This window comes from Mesoplodon mirus (assembly GCF_964341445.2).
Source record: "Mesoplodon mirus genome assembly, chromosome: 4".
Taxonomy (NCBI): domain Eukaryota; kingdom Metazoa; phylum Chordata; class Mammalia; order Artiodactyla; family Ziphiidae; genus Mesoplodon; species Mesoplodon mirus.
The window spans coordinates 81,004,804-81,023,895 of record NC_138979.1 but is presented as its reverse complement, the minus strand read 5'-3'; the positions used below and the strand labels follow the sequence as shown (position 1 = coordinate 81,023,895).

General features: G+C 38.3%; 1 protein-coding gene across 7 annotated transcripts in view; it reads left to right on the top strand.

The window, feature by feature from the left end:
• The first annotated feature begins 1,675 nt into the window (after nucleotides 1-1,675).
• CHD2 (chromodomain helicase DNA binding protein 2) overlaps nucleotides 1,676-19,092 on the top strand; it is a 122,477-nt gene continuing 105,060 nt past the window's right edge. For 4 of the 7 annotated variants that reach the window (XM_082617126.1, XM_082617124.1, XM_082617123.1 and 1 more), the window contains exon 1: nucleotides 5,726-6,498. In XM_082617126.1, the coding sequence (XP_082473252.1) occupies nucleotides 6,398-6,498 (101 nt within the window). In that variant the 5' untranslated portion in view covers nucleotides 5,726-6,397. Of the gene's footprint in view, nucleotides 2,210-2,557; nucleotides 2,691-5,724; nucleotides 6,499-19,092 lie in introns of those variants that run through there. The other 3 variants (XM_082617122.1, XM_082617125.1, XM_082617120.1) reach the window with 3 other exon arrangements.

Below are 19,092 nucleotides of genomic sequence, written 5' to 3'. Positions count from 1 at the left end.
GAGGTCCTTAGGGTATTCACAAAAGGACTTGAAATTTTGGTGGCAATAATGTCTGCAATAGATTTTATAAAATAGGATTGATTACTGTATTTTTATTATTCTGTACATTTAGGAATTTAGAATAAATGAACCACACTGTGTCATAGATAACTTATGTTTGAATCCTAGATGAATACTGGTTTCATTCATTGATAACTAAAATCAGTTTCAGTTACTATTATGGGGTGTAGTAGGCTTTATTTTGATAAACCAGATGAATTGTTGATTATATTTTCCTGTTATACAGAGAACAAGTAATAGTGTAGCTTTAATTTTCTTTTGGTGAGAAAGTGTTAATCATACCATGTTTGTGATTAATGTCAAATACCAAGGTATACACGTCGATGATCAATATATATGCAGTATTCTCATTGGCTGATTTGAGTTGGTTGGTTTGTATAAATCAAAAGTGAGATTTTGGATTTTGATTTTGGTGGAGAATTATCTTGTAGAAAGTATGGAATTGAAGCTGGGTTTTGATTATGGATTATACATTTACCTAGGTGTGACATTGTTGGTTTTGTTGGGTGTAAATCTAAAATGGATTTCTCAGTGAGGGAAGGACATTGTTCTGGCAGATAATAATGTTGAGTAAGGAAAGTTGATTTGATTTGTTTTGGATGTGTGAATGTTTTCTTGGGGTGCTTGTTGAAAAGTGTTGAATAATTTGGTTTTGGCATTAGTAGATTTGTTTCCTTAGATCTCACGGTTTTGATATTTAGGAGAATTTGCCCTGTGACATTACTTTGATAACTTTCCATCAGATATGACAGATTGTTATTAGTTTACCATTGTTGAAATGGGTATATACTTAGAATTTGATTTGAAATACAAGGGAATGGTTGAGATATATGTGTTGTGTTGGTTTTGGAGGTGGAGTTTCTTGGGTTTGTTTTTTCATGATAGTTCCATGCTCTTGAATTTAAGAACATTGTTTTGCCCAAATCAGTGTGGTATGAGAATTTTTTGGGTAAGGTTTTGGCAAGGTTATATAATGGGTTAAAGAATTTTGTGAAAGTACGAAGAAAATTTGAGGTTCTTGAATAAAAACTAGTTGCATTAATTTTTGCCCTAATGCAGCTGAACACTAGGGAGGCGCTCTTGAGTTGTACCCCTTTCTTCCAGTTGGGATGGAAAATTCCCCCTTAAACTTAGTCCTTAGATAATTTTTAGGCTTCCTAAAGAAGGCAAGACTTGAATTTAATTTATTAAGTTGAGGTTTTGCTTTCATTTAGAAACCATTTTACCCATGGTGGGGGGTAGTTTTTAAAAAGATTAATACTTAAGCTGAGCTTTATATACTCTTAAGAATTATCCCTCTTTCAAAATGGCTTGATAAAACACCACTTCCTGTCCAGAGAGGAAGTTATTTTAGCTCAAGGACTGAAATATTTAGCAGATCTTTAGACAAAAGGAACAAATTACATTTCTCTCTGGCTTAAAAAGGGTGCTTGAGCCAGAGGGGGTTAAGAAAACCCTCCCCCCTCCCCCTGATGGGGTGGTCTGGAGGGGCAGGGAGGGGTGGGGGTAGGGGTCCTTAGGCTCCCTGGGATGGAGGATCTTTTTTTTTTTTTTTTTTTTTTTTTGGTGGAGATGAAGGGGTGGGTCTATGGTACATCACCTGAGTTGTGGGGTAAATGTAGAGAGTGTCAATCAAAGGCAGAGCTCTCAGAGCTGGGAAGGAGGCTCTAGATGGCGGCTGTGCCTTAGAGAGAGCGCGCTCTGCTCCCTGCCTTCGCCTCACTTTACGCAACTTTCCCTAACTTTCAGGCAGCCTCAGGGGGCCCCCACAGCCCCCTGCCTGTCCTAGTGACTTACTGGGGTCGATTCGAACCTTTTTTAGGGAGAAAAGCAGCTTTTGGGAGCTTTCTTTTCGTGCCTTGTTGGAAAGAAGCAGCCGTACTGAGAGCCCAGGTCGTTGTTTTTTCCAGCTTAGAAGCCATGGCGCACCTCCATTTTTGTGCGCTCTCCTAATGAGGTTTTTTTTCTTCCGGACCCGTTTTAGGATTAATTGTTGCTGTATTTTTTTGACCAGTTAACATATTTGAGGATAATTTTATTTATTTTTTGTTTTTTAACGGAGGATTTTGTTTTTATTTTTAATTATTTGGATCTGATATTTTTCTACTACTAGATAGGACTCTTGCTTTGGACCTACTACATGGATCAGGTAAGTTCATGATCATTAGTGATAATTTAAAAGATTTATATGTTTATGTTTGCCTTATTTTCTGTAAATATGAGAAATTCCTGGATGACGCAATAAGATACAGAGATTGTTATTTGTATCCAGTGTGTTACTTTGAGAAACTTTCCTTATTGATAGTGATGATTCTCCCTGTTCAGTTTAGCCTGTTTTTATGTGGTTTTTTTTAAAAGAAAAAATAGAAATATTTTGCTTTTTGGTGCTTACCGCTGTTGTGTTATAACAATATCGTTACATCGTCAGGACTTTGTTCCTGATAATAAAAACCATCGATAGAAGCTGGGACCTTACCTTTCTTTCAACTTTTGACAGTAAATACCTGGGCACAGGACTTCAAAGCAAACACAGATTCCCCCTCCCCCTTAATATTTAAGAATTAAAAGATGATGAGAAATAAGGACAAAAGCCAAGAGGAGGACAGTTCGCTACACAGCAATGCATCGAGGTATGAGCTATCAACTTTCTTCCTTTTTTCCTTTTTTTTGGGGGGGGAAACCTCAGCTTACATTGTTCACCTTGACAGACAAGGATAGCTATCTGTTTTATTTTAAGTATTTTACTAATTTGGATTCGTTTTTTAAAGCGTGACCTTGAGATTGCTAATATGCCACACCCTAATTTTTTGGTAGCAATTTATGAAAGTTAAGTTGTGACTTAAGGCCTCTTATAGCAGTCAAAAGGTAAGGTACCTTTATTCAAGGGGGCCTTTCCTGTAAACTACAGTTTTTTTGTCAATAAATTTCAGTTTTTAGGTTTTCGTGCTGTAGGAAAATGACCTTGTCGGTTTAGCCATTGCTGCATTGCACCATTTTACATACAAGGCAAATTTTTTCTTTGAAGAATCTAGGATACCCAAACTTGTAACTGAAGGCCATAGAGGAGCCTTGTGGTAGTAAATTATAGTAAATAGACATTTGAGAAAGTTATATGAATGAAAAAATGTACATTTTAAAATGAAATTGCAAAAAGGACCCTTTGACTGATGCCTCTCAGTTTATATTTTTATTTGACTCTGTATTTCTTTTGATACACTTGACATTTTAGGAAATTTTGATAAGATTTATCAAAACCTTTACTCTCGATGATTACAGTTCCTGCATTTATGAGATCAGACCTGTGATCACAGAAATCTTGGAATACTATTAATATGCTTGTATTTTGTGTTTGCTACTGATTGTAATTGTATATTTTATATTTAAAATACTTTATGGTTTGCATTTGTATGCTTATATTCAGACAATGCTCTCTGGTTGGTAGATGAAGTATTTTATCCTTGTATTTTAGTTGTAGCTGCTTTAAATTTATTGATTTATTTCGACAGAGTCGCCTGGAATGCTTTATCTCCTGAAGCTTACAAATGTACTGTTTGTTCAAATCATGATTTGTTTCACATTTGTTGGAGTTCACCATATTAGTGACTAAGTAATAAAGCCTCTAAGATGTTTTTGTTGTATGAAAAGCCTCTAAGATGTTTTGTATGATCTGTATATTAATTTTTTAAAGTATATATGAATGCATTTCTTGATGTGTGTTCTATGAATTGTCATGTTATAAATTTTAAATCATGCATTTAACAAGAATTTGATTGGTTATATGGTTTTTTTCTCCCCAGCTTTGCTCTTTTATAATTTTATATAAACAATATACTTTATTATTAGGTTAGTGATTTGAAAGTTTTGAAAATGGTTTATTAATAATGTTAAATTTTTATGTTTTATAAGACTTAAAATATTTTGACCCTTGCTTTTCAAAATACCTTTCCAAATTCTTTTGCAAATTGAGTTGTCACATAGTTTGGATTACTGTCTTTGGAATTGAATTGCCCATGTAATTACCTAGGTTAGATTTAGGACAGAAAACTTCTCTACTGATTCTAAACTGATTTTTCTGAAAAGTGGTGGTGATTTGAACAAATAGGAATCCCCAGGTATCTTTGACAAATTATTAAAGATTCAATACCTAAAATTGGTACTCCCTTGAGTGTATGATTTGCATATCTCACATGGGTTTTGGCTTTCTCAGGCAAGGTTTGTGTTTAACATCATTGATCAGACTCTGCTTTCTAATTTAAAAAAATTAAGCGGTGTTGTTATTCTTTCTTTTAATGATACTCTGACCTGGAAAACTACATGGAAGTTGCCATGCATTTGTCTCCTGGTAATGAGGTTGCAGCTTAACTAGAGGCATGCACTGTACTTTTGAATGTGTTTCTTTGTCACGTATATTTTGATTCATATACCTGATGAGTGTCAAAAAATATTTGAGAGACTCCTTGAAAAGAAGATGGAGTGTTAAGTTACTGTTATCCTAAATTGCATACCTTAATGCATGCACATAATTATGACATCACTTCCTTCTAAAATTGTAAAGCTATAGAATGTTAGGGGTGTTTTATTGTAGTAGATTAATGTTATTTTTAAGTGAGCTAAAATTAAGGTGACTGTTACGGTAGCTAGAACTTGGTTCCTTAATCCATTAGAATTTCTCCATAAGGACCTACCTAGTTTTTGTGGCATAAAGTCTAGCATTTAGGGAATACTACAGAAATCAACTTTTGCAGCCTGAGCCACAGGAGAGGAAGGGAGGAGTTAGCAGGTAAAGTAAACTTTTTGGTCTGAGATTTACTTTAGGACCTGAAAGAATTGAGTATAAATTTAGGTATGGCTGGTATGCTCCTGTTTTTGGAAATAATGGCAATACTTAATAGTCATTATGTAAGTTTGTTGTTCTTTTGAAGTTAATGCTAAAGTATAATGTTATACTTTGTATATCATGATTTTTGAAGGTTAAAAAGTTCACTTTCAAAAACATGATTTTAAAGATACTTGATATCTGTAAATTTTTAAATATTTGAAACAAAGTTTTCGTGATGGACATATATAGAAATGTATACCACACACTTATCTAAAATAATTTGCGGTTTGGGGTAACTTCAGTAATAATCACAAAATGGAAAGAGAAGGAAATGTGAATGGAACTGCACACAAAGAGCTGTGTGTGTTCTAGGACGCTGCGTTTTCAATTTATCATAAGAACTGAAACAGTTTATTGAATTTATCTCCAAAACTTCTGCCTCTGAACCAGATTTTATTTTGATAACCTGAGGTGCGGGCAAAATCTTTTTAATCAGCCTTTTAGTTGTTACTCTAAAAGGCTGGGGATAGTTAGAAATTGGCATAATGCAGTTGCTTGTGGAGTGGAACAGGGAGTTTTTAAAGTGGCAGCCATTTTATGATGCTGATAATTCTTAGGAATCGGGATTTTTTGAGAAGATTGAAAAAGTGAATTGAAACCTGAAATACCGAAGTATCTGCCCCCTCCCCCTTTTTTGTTCTTTGGTACTGAAATAAAGGGCAGCTTGGTAGCTAGCGCCGGCAGCAGCTCTCTGAGCCCCTGGCATCTTGGTGCAGGTCCAGCTCAGTCACAAAATGGCTGTTCCTTTGTGCCGCAGCTCTGACAGACATACTGCATTGCACTGTGTACTCGCCAAACAGCAGGAAGTTGCCGTGCCGAGTTCAAAGGCCGGCCGGCGCCGGCGCCGACTGCTGATTGGCTGTGCGCGCGCTTGGTAACAGCGGGTCAACAGCGGCGGCCTGTGGGCGGGCTCCGCCCTGCGACGTCAGGCGCCTCGCCGCCGGGAGGGACAAACGCAGTGACGTTAGGCTGCGTGCGCAGCCTACGTCGTTCCTCGTCGCCTAGGCAGCCGCACGCCAAGGGGCACGGGGTGGGAGCGGGGGTTGGTAGGGGGAGGAGAAGGGAATGTTGTCTGGGGCTTTCCGGTGGGCGCCCTCTCATGCGCGATTTCGCCCCTGGCGGCGCCCTTCTCCTAGCCCTGTGGCCGTCTCCACACCGCAGCGTGTATTTTTTGCCCATCCCTAGGAACGGTTTTCGTCTTTTAGAAGCGGCTTCTGCTTTTGGAGAAAGTAAAAGGCACTAATCGGAAACCTTCAAGTCGAAAACCTGCCAGTTTTTATCGTTTTCGCTTTCCTTTCTCATATCCTAGCGGGTTTTTTTTTCTCTTTTTCTTTTTTGTGTTCACTGTGACGAGATTAGTGAGTTTGTTACCATTGACCAAAAGCGTTTCACTATCAAGAGGAGATATTTTTATTTTAATTGAAACTTATTAACGGTGTTAGAGCTGTTGTTTAATACATGGCTCATAAACAAAGGGAAGATTACTTGAACTTGTCCCCGTGCATTTTTACTTGGTACCAAACATTTTCTCAATTGGCATTTGATGGAGAAAAACTCAGGTCAGTATGTGCAAAGTGATTTATTTTTAAGATTAACAACGGTATAGTTAAGTACAAAATAGCTAGAGATTTTCACCTGATCAGTAACTACTAGGTTACTAATATTAGGTTAACTTAAACAACAGAATACAGCAATAGGCATTCATAACTGTGCAAACAAGTGTTAGAAAACAACTCTTCTTAAGTGTTAAAGCACTTGCTGAAGAACAGTGACTCCCAAAGCTTGGCCAGTAGTGGGATTACTTGGCAAAATCTTAGGAAGCGTCTCAGATCCCCCATTCTGGAAATTCTAATTCAATCCTGGTAAACTTGTTAAAATGCTGTAATGATGCTCATGGTCTGCCGTGTTTGGAAACCCTTGCAAGGATTTCTGGTTAAAAAAAAAATCATAGCTTACCAACGGGGACTAATTTGGTCACAAGTAATGAATTTAATTAAGAAGGAAAGACTATTGGTGTTTTCTTAATCGTACCCTGGTGAAGTTTTTTCTAAGCTTTTGGAGTGTTTTTAGCAATAACGAATGATCTGTCATAGTTGGCAATAGTTCAGAAATTTTTTATTGAGTAAAAGTATGGTATTTTGAAAGAGATGTTTACCTGGGTATATCGTGAGTTTCTGAATAAAGTTTATAGAAGATAAAATTCACTACATTATTAATTGGTTTTGTAGGTTCGCCATAGTCTTGGTTCTTTATGAAGAATTATTTGTGGAAACTTTAGGTGAAATTGGGTTTTCAGTTTGTTTTATAGACTCGTTCATCAAAGCTTCTGTCTGATTTTTAAAGTATATGCTCAAATATATATGATGAAATTTTTAACAGCCTTAGGGACAAATACTTAAGAATTTGATGATCATTAACATATTAGCAACTTCTGAAGGTGGATATAAAGCAAGAAGAAGAAAGGTTCTTTCTGTGTATTGAGATTGAATTCTGGTTAGTTGTATTAAAATTTTATTTGCTAAATACCCTAAATTAAAAGATACAATTAAGTAACACTGCAATCGTGTTCCAGGATATAAACTGCTCTGTTGTAGATGTAATAAATATTGTCACTATGTGAGTTAAAATGAATATTACGATATAGCAGTATATCTGTGAACAGTTTGCATGCTACTTGGAGCCAATTAACTTTAAAGAACCAGAGTATTAGGTCTGTTCATTGAGCTTTCTGTGGGTTTTCCTCCTGTGTGCAGAATGTAATGAAATGGCGAGAAAAGTGCTGATTAATATTTCCTCTTTCTTTTGGATTCTTGTTTTGAAAACCTGCAGTTTCCAATTGATATTTGGCTCTTTGGAGAGTAGCATCTTTTGTAAAGGTTAAGCAGTTGCAGGAAGGTGGGCAAACAGTATTTCATAAGAAGCTTTAGTTATAAAAAGTTTTAGCAAGTTATTGTTTGAGAGATGAATCTGGAAGTTTAGTTGAATTTTACCTGACAGTATGTGAAACTCACAGATTTTATAATTGATTGGTTTAGTTACCCCCTCCCATATACAGCAAACCCCTGACAATTGTGAGAGATACCTCCTAAAACCACCTATTTCCAGACTCCTATCATTCATTACTTGTGACCAAATTACAGTCACCATAAAATGTGGCACAGTCAACTTGCTCCTGACATAAAAATTAAGTGACTGCTTTGTTAGACATTCGGTAAATTTATTCTGGGCATGAGCATCAGTTTTTTAAGGTCTTTTAGCTTTTTTGTTTGTTTGTTTTGAAAACCTTAGAACTCAGTTGACTTTCTTAAGGAGGGTGTTTTAGCGACGAAACAGTGTTCTTTTTAATCACCCGAGAGTTATTTTGTATACATATAAAAACAACTATGTTGGCCTACTTAGCTGGTGTTTGGTACTATAGCTGAATAATTCCCTCCTGCATTTCAGCCTGATTGATTGGGCATTGAATTCAAGTTCATACCTCACCAAAATTGCCTATTACTACTTCTTTGGAACTTTAGTGTTATTAGTATAAATCCAAACAACAAAAGTTGACACAATTCACCAAATGCCCAGGGTCTGTTTTATGTTTATTTTGTTTTCAGTAATTTAGCACAGTGTTGGAACACATATTTTATATGTTATGACCTTGCCCCTAATCAGTCTAAACTAATTGATAAGGGAAGTCTGGGGGCAGAGACCCTTTTATTAAAAGCTCCTATACTGGGTGTATTGGAGGTGGGGGGACAAGGCTTTGCTTGGTGAAAAAAATCATGGAGAATGTAGGTGTATGGAAGGCACTCATGCTGCATTTCAAAACAGTTCCAATTTAGCTTCTTACTGTTAACATGTTTGGTTATCTCACCTTTTTTTCTTCCAGTTTTATTGAGATGTAATTGACATACAGCACTGTATAAATTTAAGGTGTACAGCATAATGATTTGACATACATACATCATGAAATGATTACCACAATAAGTTTAGTGAACATACATCATCTGGTAGATACAAAATTTAAGAATTGTTTTCCTTGTGATGAGAACTTTCAGGATTTACTTTTTAAGCAACTTTTCTATATAACATACAGCAGTGTTAATTATATTTATCGTGTTTTACCTTACAGCCCTAGTACTTATTTGTCTTATACTGGAGGTTTGTACCTCTTAGCTATCTTCATTCAATTCCCCCTCCCCCCAGACCCCTCACTACCCCCCCATCCCCCAACCCTGCCTCTGGTGCACAAATCTGATCTCTTTTTCTGAAACTTAGTTTGTTTTTGCAGTATAATTGACCTACAACATTATGTTAATATGTTTGGCTAAGGTCACCATTTTTGTTATTTCAGTGATAGCTTCTGGAAAGTCCCCACAGTTCAGGGGAAAATGTGATTACTCATCTGGATGGGGAGAGTTGCAGAAGAGCAGCAGCTAAGGCATCATTCTAAAGATAGTCTTGATTTTATACTTAGGATCCAGTTCTGATGAGTTCTTTTGTAATTTGTGACGTCTTCAACTGTTCCTTCCGTGCCGGGCAAGAGCTGTGTACAGTGATGGGCGCTAGTGCAGCATTTACTTTCGTACTGAAAACGTTTCTTCCCAATTTAGGCTAATGAAGTACACTGTTGGAATTTTCTCATTTCTGAAGGGTGGATATGGGACTTCCCTGGTGGTCCAGTGGTTAAGACTCCGAGTTTCCACTGCAGGGGGCTCGGGTTCGATCCCTGGTCCAGAACTAGGATCCCGCATGCCGCGCGGCACGGCCAAAAAAAAGAAGTGTGGATAATGATAGTCTTCACTGGGTTATGAAGATTAAATCATACAGTGCCTATAAAGTATTTAGCAAAGAGAGACTGTTACACTGAAAGTACTCAGTAACTGCAAGCTGCTAGTAATATTTTATTCCTAATGCTTCATCTTTCTTTCCTTTTCCGTTCTTTCTAAGTCCCTCTTTAAAAGCCAGGCTGCCCGTGAGGTTCTGTGGCTGGTGACCTGGCCTCCCACAGGAGTCTGGTCTATTTAGACAAGTTAGGAGAGAGGTTTGTTAAAATGACTTTAGGAGGCAGGTCCTCTTTTAGTTAGTTGAAACCTTGGGTGTATTTTGCAGTTAATCCTTTAATTGTTTTTATTTTTAAAATTTATCCCTCTGAGAAACCCAGCCTTTTGAAGGGAGCATATGATTCTTTCTGGACTAGACCAGCTTGTGTGAGTCATAGCCCTCCTCTTGGCAGTCACTCTGAGTAGATGCCTTATTTCCTCCTTCTGGAGCTGGTGATGATTGCCCTGGTTTACCCTCTGCCTCATTTCCCTCTCAAGCTGTACAAGAGTGAATAATTAATACCAAGGTGCAGTGCTGTTTGGATATAAATGTAACTGCAGTAATATTTACAACAAAATCTAATTGGCCGTAGCTTGCTTTTACTAATCAGTCTTCACCATAGTGGCATTTGATTTAACATAATGCCTAATGTCCAGTTTATTCTGTTAGGCCTATAGTCTCGTGATTTGTGTTTTGGGTTTTCTCTGCTTTCTTCATTTCCTTTACTTTTGGTTTATGAGTTTGTTGAATTCTATTTTTTGTTTCTACATCAGGTCTTGGAGAGCTTCTAAAAATACCAATGTCCAGCCCAACCCCTGTGATTAATTTTTAAAAGCTCTCCATGTGTTTCCAATTTGCATGTGTTTCCATATGTTTGCAGGTTTCCCCATGTGTTTCAAATCTTCTGATGGAGCACTTGTTATATTCTTTTCTAATCCTTTGTCTCTCCATTCCTTGTCCTATTTTCTCAGTTCCCTTTTTAGGGCAGCTTGAATTTGGAGGTCTGGAAGCAATGGGGTGCTGATAAGGGGGAGTTGTATGCTTGATGGAAGAGGAAAAGTTTCCGTTTCAGTGTCATGCCAGATACTGCTGTAGCATACCTTTGAAATGTTTATACTGATGGGATATTTTCACCTCCAGTTGCTTTAAATTCTAGTGCTATATCTTCGTTACTGTGATTGTCTACTTGAACCCATTTGGAGACCCAAAAGTTTGGATTCCAGAATTAACTTTGAATGCAGTTACATTCCATTCAGAATTCCTTTTCCCCCCAGCTGATAAAGGTAACTTAGGGCTAGAGCAGTGGCCCTGGATTGTGCTATGAGTCAGTTATTTAGAGTGATATTTGTCACCCACTGGTGGGTTGTGAATTGTAACCAGCGTTAAAAACAGAATAAGAGAATATAAAAATAAACCTCAGGGTATTGCATTTGTATGAGTTATTTCTTAGTCCAGTCGTGGCTGGTAATCTTTCATTTGGATTTTATCATGAAAGAAAATAACATGTGAATACCAGAGTAGATTTGCATTTTATTGAGTGCTCTCTGTGTCAGGCACTGTTTCAAGGAGTTTTGAATGTATATTTTATTAGGTGTGAGAGCTATTGTAGCAGAAATGATACAGTGACCTCCTTCCACTAGCATTCCCAGGTTAACTGTCACAGAGCTTTCTTCTTTTGAACTTCTGTGGGTGGTCCTGTGTCCTGCTGAGCTCTTCTTATACCTATGTCATCCTGTTCCTTCAGTGGGGTTGTATACTTACCGAGGATTTATAGTTGCTTCTCCTATCGGTTTATTCTGGTTCTGCTTACAGTTGTGCATTTCAGTTAAGTATCAAACCAGTAGATGAAATGATCGTTGAGATGTTTCATTGAAAACTGCATTGATTGTTTTGGAGAGATTCAATAATTGCTAACAATAGTGCCTACTATGAGCCTGCACCTTGTTCTAAGTCCTTGATATGTGTTACTCTGAGTTGTCCTCACATCAGGTCTGTGAGGTAGGTGGGATTATCACCCCTCTTTTGTAGATGAGAAAACTGAGGCACAAGGGGGAATAAAAGGTAGATAGAACTGGATTCAGACACGGGCAGTTTGGCTCCAGGATTAGATACATAGGTAAGAGGAAACTATGTAGGTGATTGGGGAAAATAGCAAAACTGTAGACTAATTCTGTACTCTATTTGTCTTAAAAAACTTTACATTTTTAAAGAAACCAAAAGCTGAAAAATCACTGGTGTGATTTATGCCAGAGACAGATTGCTTTTCGAAAGGCAGTGATTTTACATGGAAAGGTTCAAGTTAACTTGTATCCAGTGATTCCCCTGGGGGTAGTTTGAGAAACCGATGGGGAGTAGTGCGAGGAAAGGTGGTGGGTGGAGGGGTGCTGGAGACGAGAACCTGGCCCTCGTCTGGTTGGACAGACTCCAGCGCCACACATGCACTTTGGATTTGGCCAGTTTGTAGAGACTGAGCTTTGCTTCTAATTTTTGTTTTTTGTTGTGGTAAACTTAGTTCCCACATAGGCTTTGCATCAGAATCACTTGTGAATTTAAAAAACCCGGGCCCATACCTGATTGGATTTGGGGGGTCTTGTAGTGGGAGGGGAGGGAGGGAAGAGGAGAGAGAGGAGGGGAAGGGAGGGGAGGGGAGGGGGGAGATAATCAGGATTGTCAGAAGGGCTCCAGGTGTGTCCATTGCAAAGCCAGTGTTGGGAACACTTGTCCTATAGACATGCCCTCTGGGGAAATGGTTCCTGAGTGTGGTGGCTGTCAAAAACTTTAATTAGAGGACGCCTTCAGTTCCGGTTGATAATGCTGGTTGATTTGACATTAAAATGGAGGGCAGTGTATGGCTGGTAAGTTGTCATTTTGAGGGAAGGGGGTGATGGGTCAAATTCTTGCAGTGTTCCAGTTCCCTTGCTTGATTAAAAAGTTTGTTTCCTCTGAATTTAGCTTTATATAGGCATTTAAGTCCCCAGATTTACTTGCTAAGAATCACCTGGGGTGCTTGTTAAACATATTCCCAGGTTTCTCCCCTGGAAGTTTGAGTTCAGTCATTCTGGGGTGGTGCCCAGGAATCTGTACGTTGAACAACAGCCTCCCTTGATTCTTGTGCACTGAGGCAGGTTTGGGAAATAAGGGCTAATGGAACGGGACTTTGGGTCTCTTTTCTGTTTCTTTTTAGCTGTAGAATCTCGGGCAGGAGCCTCTGAGCTTGTTTCTCTATCTTTAAAATAGGAGTAAGGGTATATAATATGTCTCTCTTGGGGAAGTTAGAATTAAGTAAAATACTGTTTTTATAACACTAGTTTTCAGTTTGGGGACACCACCTCCTTCCCCAGCAAGACTTTTGGCAGTGTCTGGAGGTATTTTTGGTTCAGGTCGGGGTGCTGCTGGCATCTAGTGGGTAGAGGCCAGGGATGTTGCTCAACATCCTACAATACACAGGACAGCCCCCCTATTCTCCCCCAACAAAAAAACATCAGTGATGCTGAGTGTGAGAAACTGGTCTAAAACACTAAAGTGCTTGCCCCAGTGATTGTTGGCTGTTATTAAGAAAGTTGGGAGCCCTCACTTTTCCTTTTCTGTGGCCTGATTCAGGGACTTCACTTACTTCCTATGACAGTGTGGTCATAAGTTCCACATTTACTATTGAGATTAGCAGCCAGGACAATTAAATCTCCTTTGAGCTTTGGAGTTGCTAACTTATAAAAGTCTAAAACTATAGTCTAAAAGTTGTTAATAAGGAAAGATAAGACTCAAAGGGCTGAAAGGAACTCGTGGTCAAACAAGTTCATCTAACCTCAGGGTTCTAAATGGATGTAAATACATCAGTTGGTATGGTAGATAATAGGGAGAGTTCTCTCTGTAACTGCCTTTCACCTAATGAAGTGTTAGTCTTCCATGTTGTTAGCCGAGTAGAAAGCTTGCCTTGCCTTTTATGTTAATCCTTAGTGCTCAGCCAGACCCAGATTGGGGTAGGTATTTGTGAAATGAATATTTAATTTGTACCTTATCCAGACTTCTTGTTATAATTCACTTTTCCCTAATGATGTGTATGCCTGGGTTCCATTTGTTTAATGATTCCTAAACTATATAGGACTACTCAAATGTTTACTGGTTGTTGGGGAGCAGAAGTAGCATAATAGAGATAAAGGTGACTTCTGCCTGGCACCAGTTGAGAATTTTAGAAATATGGTTATTAAAGGTAGACTTTTTTTTCCCTCCTTTACCATTGGGTTTCTTAATCTTGGGGTGGGGTGGGGTGGTTTACTGATGGGACTGAATTAACCCTTTATCTTCTGAAACTACACAGCATTTTTGTGTGCGTTTTGTCTCTTAACATATATGTACCTTTTTCTGAAAAGAGGATCCTTAGTGTGTCCAGTGTTAAAGTGAGTTCCAAAAGAATTGCCGAATCCTAGGAAGGTCTACTCTGGGATACTGATCAGTTCTTCAATGCTAGAAACAGCTCTTTTTTTTTTTTTTTTTTTTTTTTTGCGGTACGCAGGCCTCTCACTGTTGTGGCCTCTCCCGTTGTGGACCACAGGCTCCGGACGCGCAGGCTCAGTGGCCATGGCTCACGGGCCCAGCCGCTCCACGGCATGTGGGATCCTCTCGGACCAGGGCACGAACCTGTGTCCCCTGCATTGGCAGGCAGACTTTCAACCACTGCGCCACCAGGGAAGCACGAAACAGCTCTCTTTAGAAATTAAGAAAAATTCAGAGAAGTTAAAAGAATAAAATTAAAGTTTTCAACAAGTTAGATATAGTTAAAATCCTATTCACCCCTTTTCCCTAGTCACTTTCATGAACTTGGCATATAAAAACCTTGGCATTTTTAAAATGCACATGGTTCATGTAATATATTTTGTGTTTAAAAAAATATGATAGTTTTGAAATTGTCATATTGATATTTATAGATCTGATTCATCCCTAGTCTTAACTGTTGTAGTTAATTGCATAGTATGAATGTTTCACATTTTATTTTTGCATTTTCATACATGAACATTTAGGTTATTTCCTTTTTTTTAATCTTATGAGCAGAGCTCTGAACATTTTTATACTTTCCATCTCCTGCACACGTTTGATAATTTGTTTAGGTTATATACCCACTGATTGACTCACACGATTCATGCATATTTCTAGGGTAATATAATGCCAAATAGCTTTCCAAAGCTTCTACTGATTACTTTTTCAATAATGGTATATGAGTACTATTTTCCCTACTTTCTCATCATATGTTAATGTTAACCAGACTTTAATTTCTGCCAAGCAGATGAGTGTAAAATAATATGTTGTAAATACGCTTCCCAAATTACCAGTGAGGTTTAATTACCTTTTTATATGTTTATGGGCTATTGCAGTTTGGGTTTTGTAATTGTCCATTTCCTTTGCCTAGCTTTTTATTGGATTTTTCTTTGCTATGTAACTCTTCATATGTTGTATGTATAAATCCTTTGTTGTGTATACATTGAACTTTCTTTTCTCAGTCTCTTACTTGTCTTAGAAATTGGTTTATAATGTAGCTTATTTTCAGAATCATAGGACCTGAACCAGAGGTGGAGGAGGTCTTAAAGATACTGTTCACTTTATTTAAGGAGCTACAGCCAGTATTTTTTTCATCAGTAAGAAACTCGTGACTTAATCTTTGCCTTTCTATCCTTTTATGACACATAGAAGTGACTGAGAAGGACTTGTTCTGCACCACCCTTGGAATGATTCTGGTCTTAATCTCTTGTTGGGTGGTTTAATAATCTGTTTAACTGATTATGACAGGGACACCAACACCACTTAGAGGTTAATAGTAGTGTGGATTTCATAATTGAGGCTGTGGGGCTGGGGGATGACATACACACACTTGGGTTAGGCCTCTTATGTAAAATGAAGAGAAGGATTAGAGGGGAATGTTTGCAAATGGCACAGAAGTGCTCCACAAATGTTAGCTATTTTAATATTGATAGAACATAGTCTGGAGATAAACTTTATGGAATTCCAGTGTAGATGGCTTTGCGTTTTTACCAGATTTTGCTTTCACCACCACCAACAAAAAAAATCCAGCTCTGCCAAGCAGTTCAGCCATTTTGTAAGTTTAGGAAAATAAACAGTACCCAGTAAGTGCTGAAATGGCAGCTCTTGGGCCGAGAACCCACAGGCTTGCTCTGTAGCGAAGTGTTGCTGTGCTGCCCTCTTGTGGTTATTTGGGAAGCGGTGATTAAAAATTAAAAATGGAACAATAGCTATTAATGCTGCTTGCTTCTTCCAGAGTTCAGTTGTAAGAGACACTTAATCACTCCATTTTTGCCAGCTTCAAAAAGGATTTTGAAGAGATGTCAAATCCTTTTTATCAGTGAGTGAAGTGTTAAGCTTTTTTTTTAAATAAGCATTTTTCTATTGGAATTGAAAAACTCCCAATTTTGACTCGTCCCTTTTATTTATTTTTGCATTGTATTTCCCTTGTGATGATTGTTCAGTCAAAAATTATGAAACTTGTTTGCAGCTTCGGTTTTGAGTAATTTTAGGTTTATTTTTCATGAGGATTCTGTATTTATGGTGGTTAATCATTCCTGGAAATTCCGTTTTTAATTGCCTTATAACTATTAATGCCATTGGAAATCAAGTAATTTTATTACTTTAGATGAAAGCTTAGCTAAAGGACTACTCACCCACTAACTTGATTTGTCCCTTTTTTCAGTCCTGTGGACGTCCCACATCTCCTATTCTAAATCAACATGACAAGCTACAACTTAATATTGATAGTATTTAGTATTATCATTCGCATTAATAGTGAATCTGCATAATATTTCAGGAAATATCCTGCCCTTTGAATGAATAATTAGACCATCAGTGTCTTAAATGTGAAGGTATTTATAGTTTTTTCCTAAATATTCTTTTTCTATTTCAACATTTAGAAACTTGTCCTCCTAGGAGAAGTATGCAAATTAATTGAGTTATGCCTTTATTAAGGCTTATTTTCAAAAACGTTTTTTCCCCCGAATATTATTTTAGGTCTCGTAAATCTGACTTGTTTCAGAAATGATGGGAAAAAAAAAACCACTTGGTCTCACCCTCATTCATATCTTTAGCTCATTTTGTATAGGACTGGGGATACTTAACATCCCTTGCCTTGAATTTGACTCTTTTGGTTGGATTTTTTATGAACCATTTTGAAACATTAAAAAGATTAATACTTACATAACAAATGACTATGAACTCAGCCACTCAGCCTCAGTCATAAAACCCACCAATATCATTTTTTTTTTCCTTTGGTCTGTGTCAGCTCTTAGTTGAGGCGTGCAGGATCTTTTTTTGTTGTGGCGCGGGCTCTTCCTCGTGCACGGGCTTCTCTCTAGTTGTGGCGTGCGGATTTTCTCTCTCTAGTTGTGGCGCGTGGGCTCTGTAGTTTGCGGCGTGCACTTAGTTGCCCTGTGGCACGTGGGATCTTAGTTCCCCCCGACCCACGTCCCCTGCATTGGAAGGTGGATTCTTTACCACTGGACGACCAGGGAAGTCCCCCACCAATATCATTTTCTGATTACATCTGCCTCCCTCAACCCCCAGAGGTAAATACAATTGTAAACTTGATGTTTATCTTTTCTTGGGTTTGACTTTCAGAGTTACTAATTTTTTTTTTTAATTGCCCCAGTAAGTAGTTCATGGAATCCACTAGGTACTTCAAATAACCCGTCCCACAGAGAAAACCACTGTTAGCAGTTCGGTGATTAAAATGTATTTATGCACATAGACATAGATGTGTTTTTTACCTAAAAGGTGCTATATGTATTTTTATGTTTCCAGAGGTCAATTTCCTACACAAACACAAATACAGAGCTGCACATGAAGGTATATATACAAAGATATTTATAGTTTTATTGGTTATAGTGAACAAATTGGAAATCTAAATACTCAGAAATATAGAGATATGGAAGTATATCACAGACATTTGTCGCTTGTTGGTTAAGAGAACAGTTTAAAAATAACCTAAATGTTCCATTAATAAGGGGGCAGTTTAAATAAATGTAGTGTATTCATCCTATGAGGCAGTTCAAAGAGAATGAGATATTCATATACACACATATACCCTGATGTGGGAATTGGCATTGGATGTTTCCATCACATTTGCAATGATTTATGTCACAGGTTAAAAGAGGGTACAGGCCTGAGATGATCTAGGATGGAGACCCAAGCCATGGAGGCCAGAGCCTACACCTTTTAACTGTACTTCCTCTTTTTTCCTCTTGCCTGGTGACCACCTTCTCAGTGGTCACGGTGGAGAATAAGTGACTTGAGATGCTTTAGTCAGCTGGACTAGTCAGCTTTACTGTGCAAAGGACCAAGGAGTCAGTAAGTATAATGAGGCTTTGTAGGCACTCAGTCGCTGTTACAGGGATGCCTGACTGGTTTTGGATGTTGTGTAACAGGGATAAGGTTTATTTTCTGAGTCTCTAAGGCTTTGAACTCCTGCGGTAAAGTAGAATATGAGCTTTTTAGAGCCACACTTGAGGTGGGATTCCTGCTCCCCTCCCCGACTCCCCCAGCACTTTCTAGTTTTGTCATTGACCAGGTTATTTAAAACTTCTCAATTTTTTCATCCTTCACATGGGAATAATAGCGTCTAAAAGTGTTGTTCTGGGAAGTAAGCAAAATGAACATATACGGTACTCAGCATATTGCCTGGCACCTGTTAGATGATCAGGCAATTAGTCAATGGTCTTCCCCTTCTGCTCCCCTTCCCAAGGTAGACGCCCTCCCCCTCCACTTATTCTCATTGCTTTCTCATCATAACTAAAGTCCCCTCAACTGCATTGTGCCTGCTGTGGATCACACTGGACATTTGGGTCAATCCCCATTCCCAGTGTACTCTCCTGTTCATTCTGTGGACATGTTTGTCAAGTGATAGGGCCTCATTTCTAGTTTGGAAGGGAGTGGTGGTAAATAACAAAAATACAAAGCCTCTCTCTCTCTGTCTGTCTTTTTTTTTTTGAGCCTTTCTGGCTTCGTGCCGTGTGTCTTTTATCTCCTAGTTGCTAAACCCAGGGGGCCCTTTCTGCTGATGTTACTCTAGGTTGTGGGTTGCTGCTTGCCTCCTCCTCTGCTCTGCCTCTCCTAAATGAAAAGATAGTTTTTAAGCAGAAGAGTTGAGTGAGCTGTACACTTTTTTTCTGTAGAGTCCATCAACGTTAGGTCTTCTCGCTTTAGAGTATCCTCATTCCTACCAGCATGCCCATGAATTGCTTTTTAACTGTGGGAGAACAGGGGGTGGTATATTGCCTTCAATCTTCCCTGGCCGCCGCGCTTTCATCTACCTACTTACCATTGCTCTTTCCTGGGAGGGGTTTGGA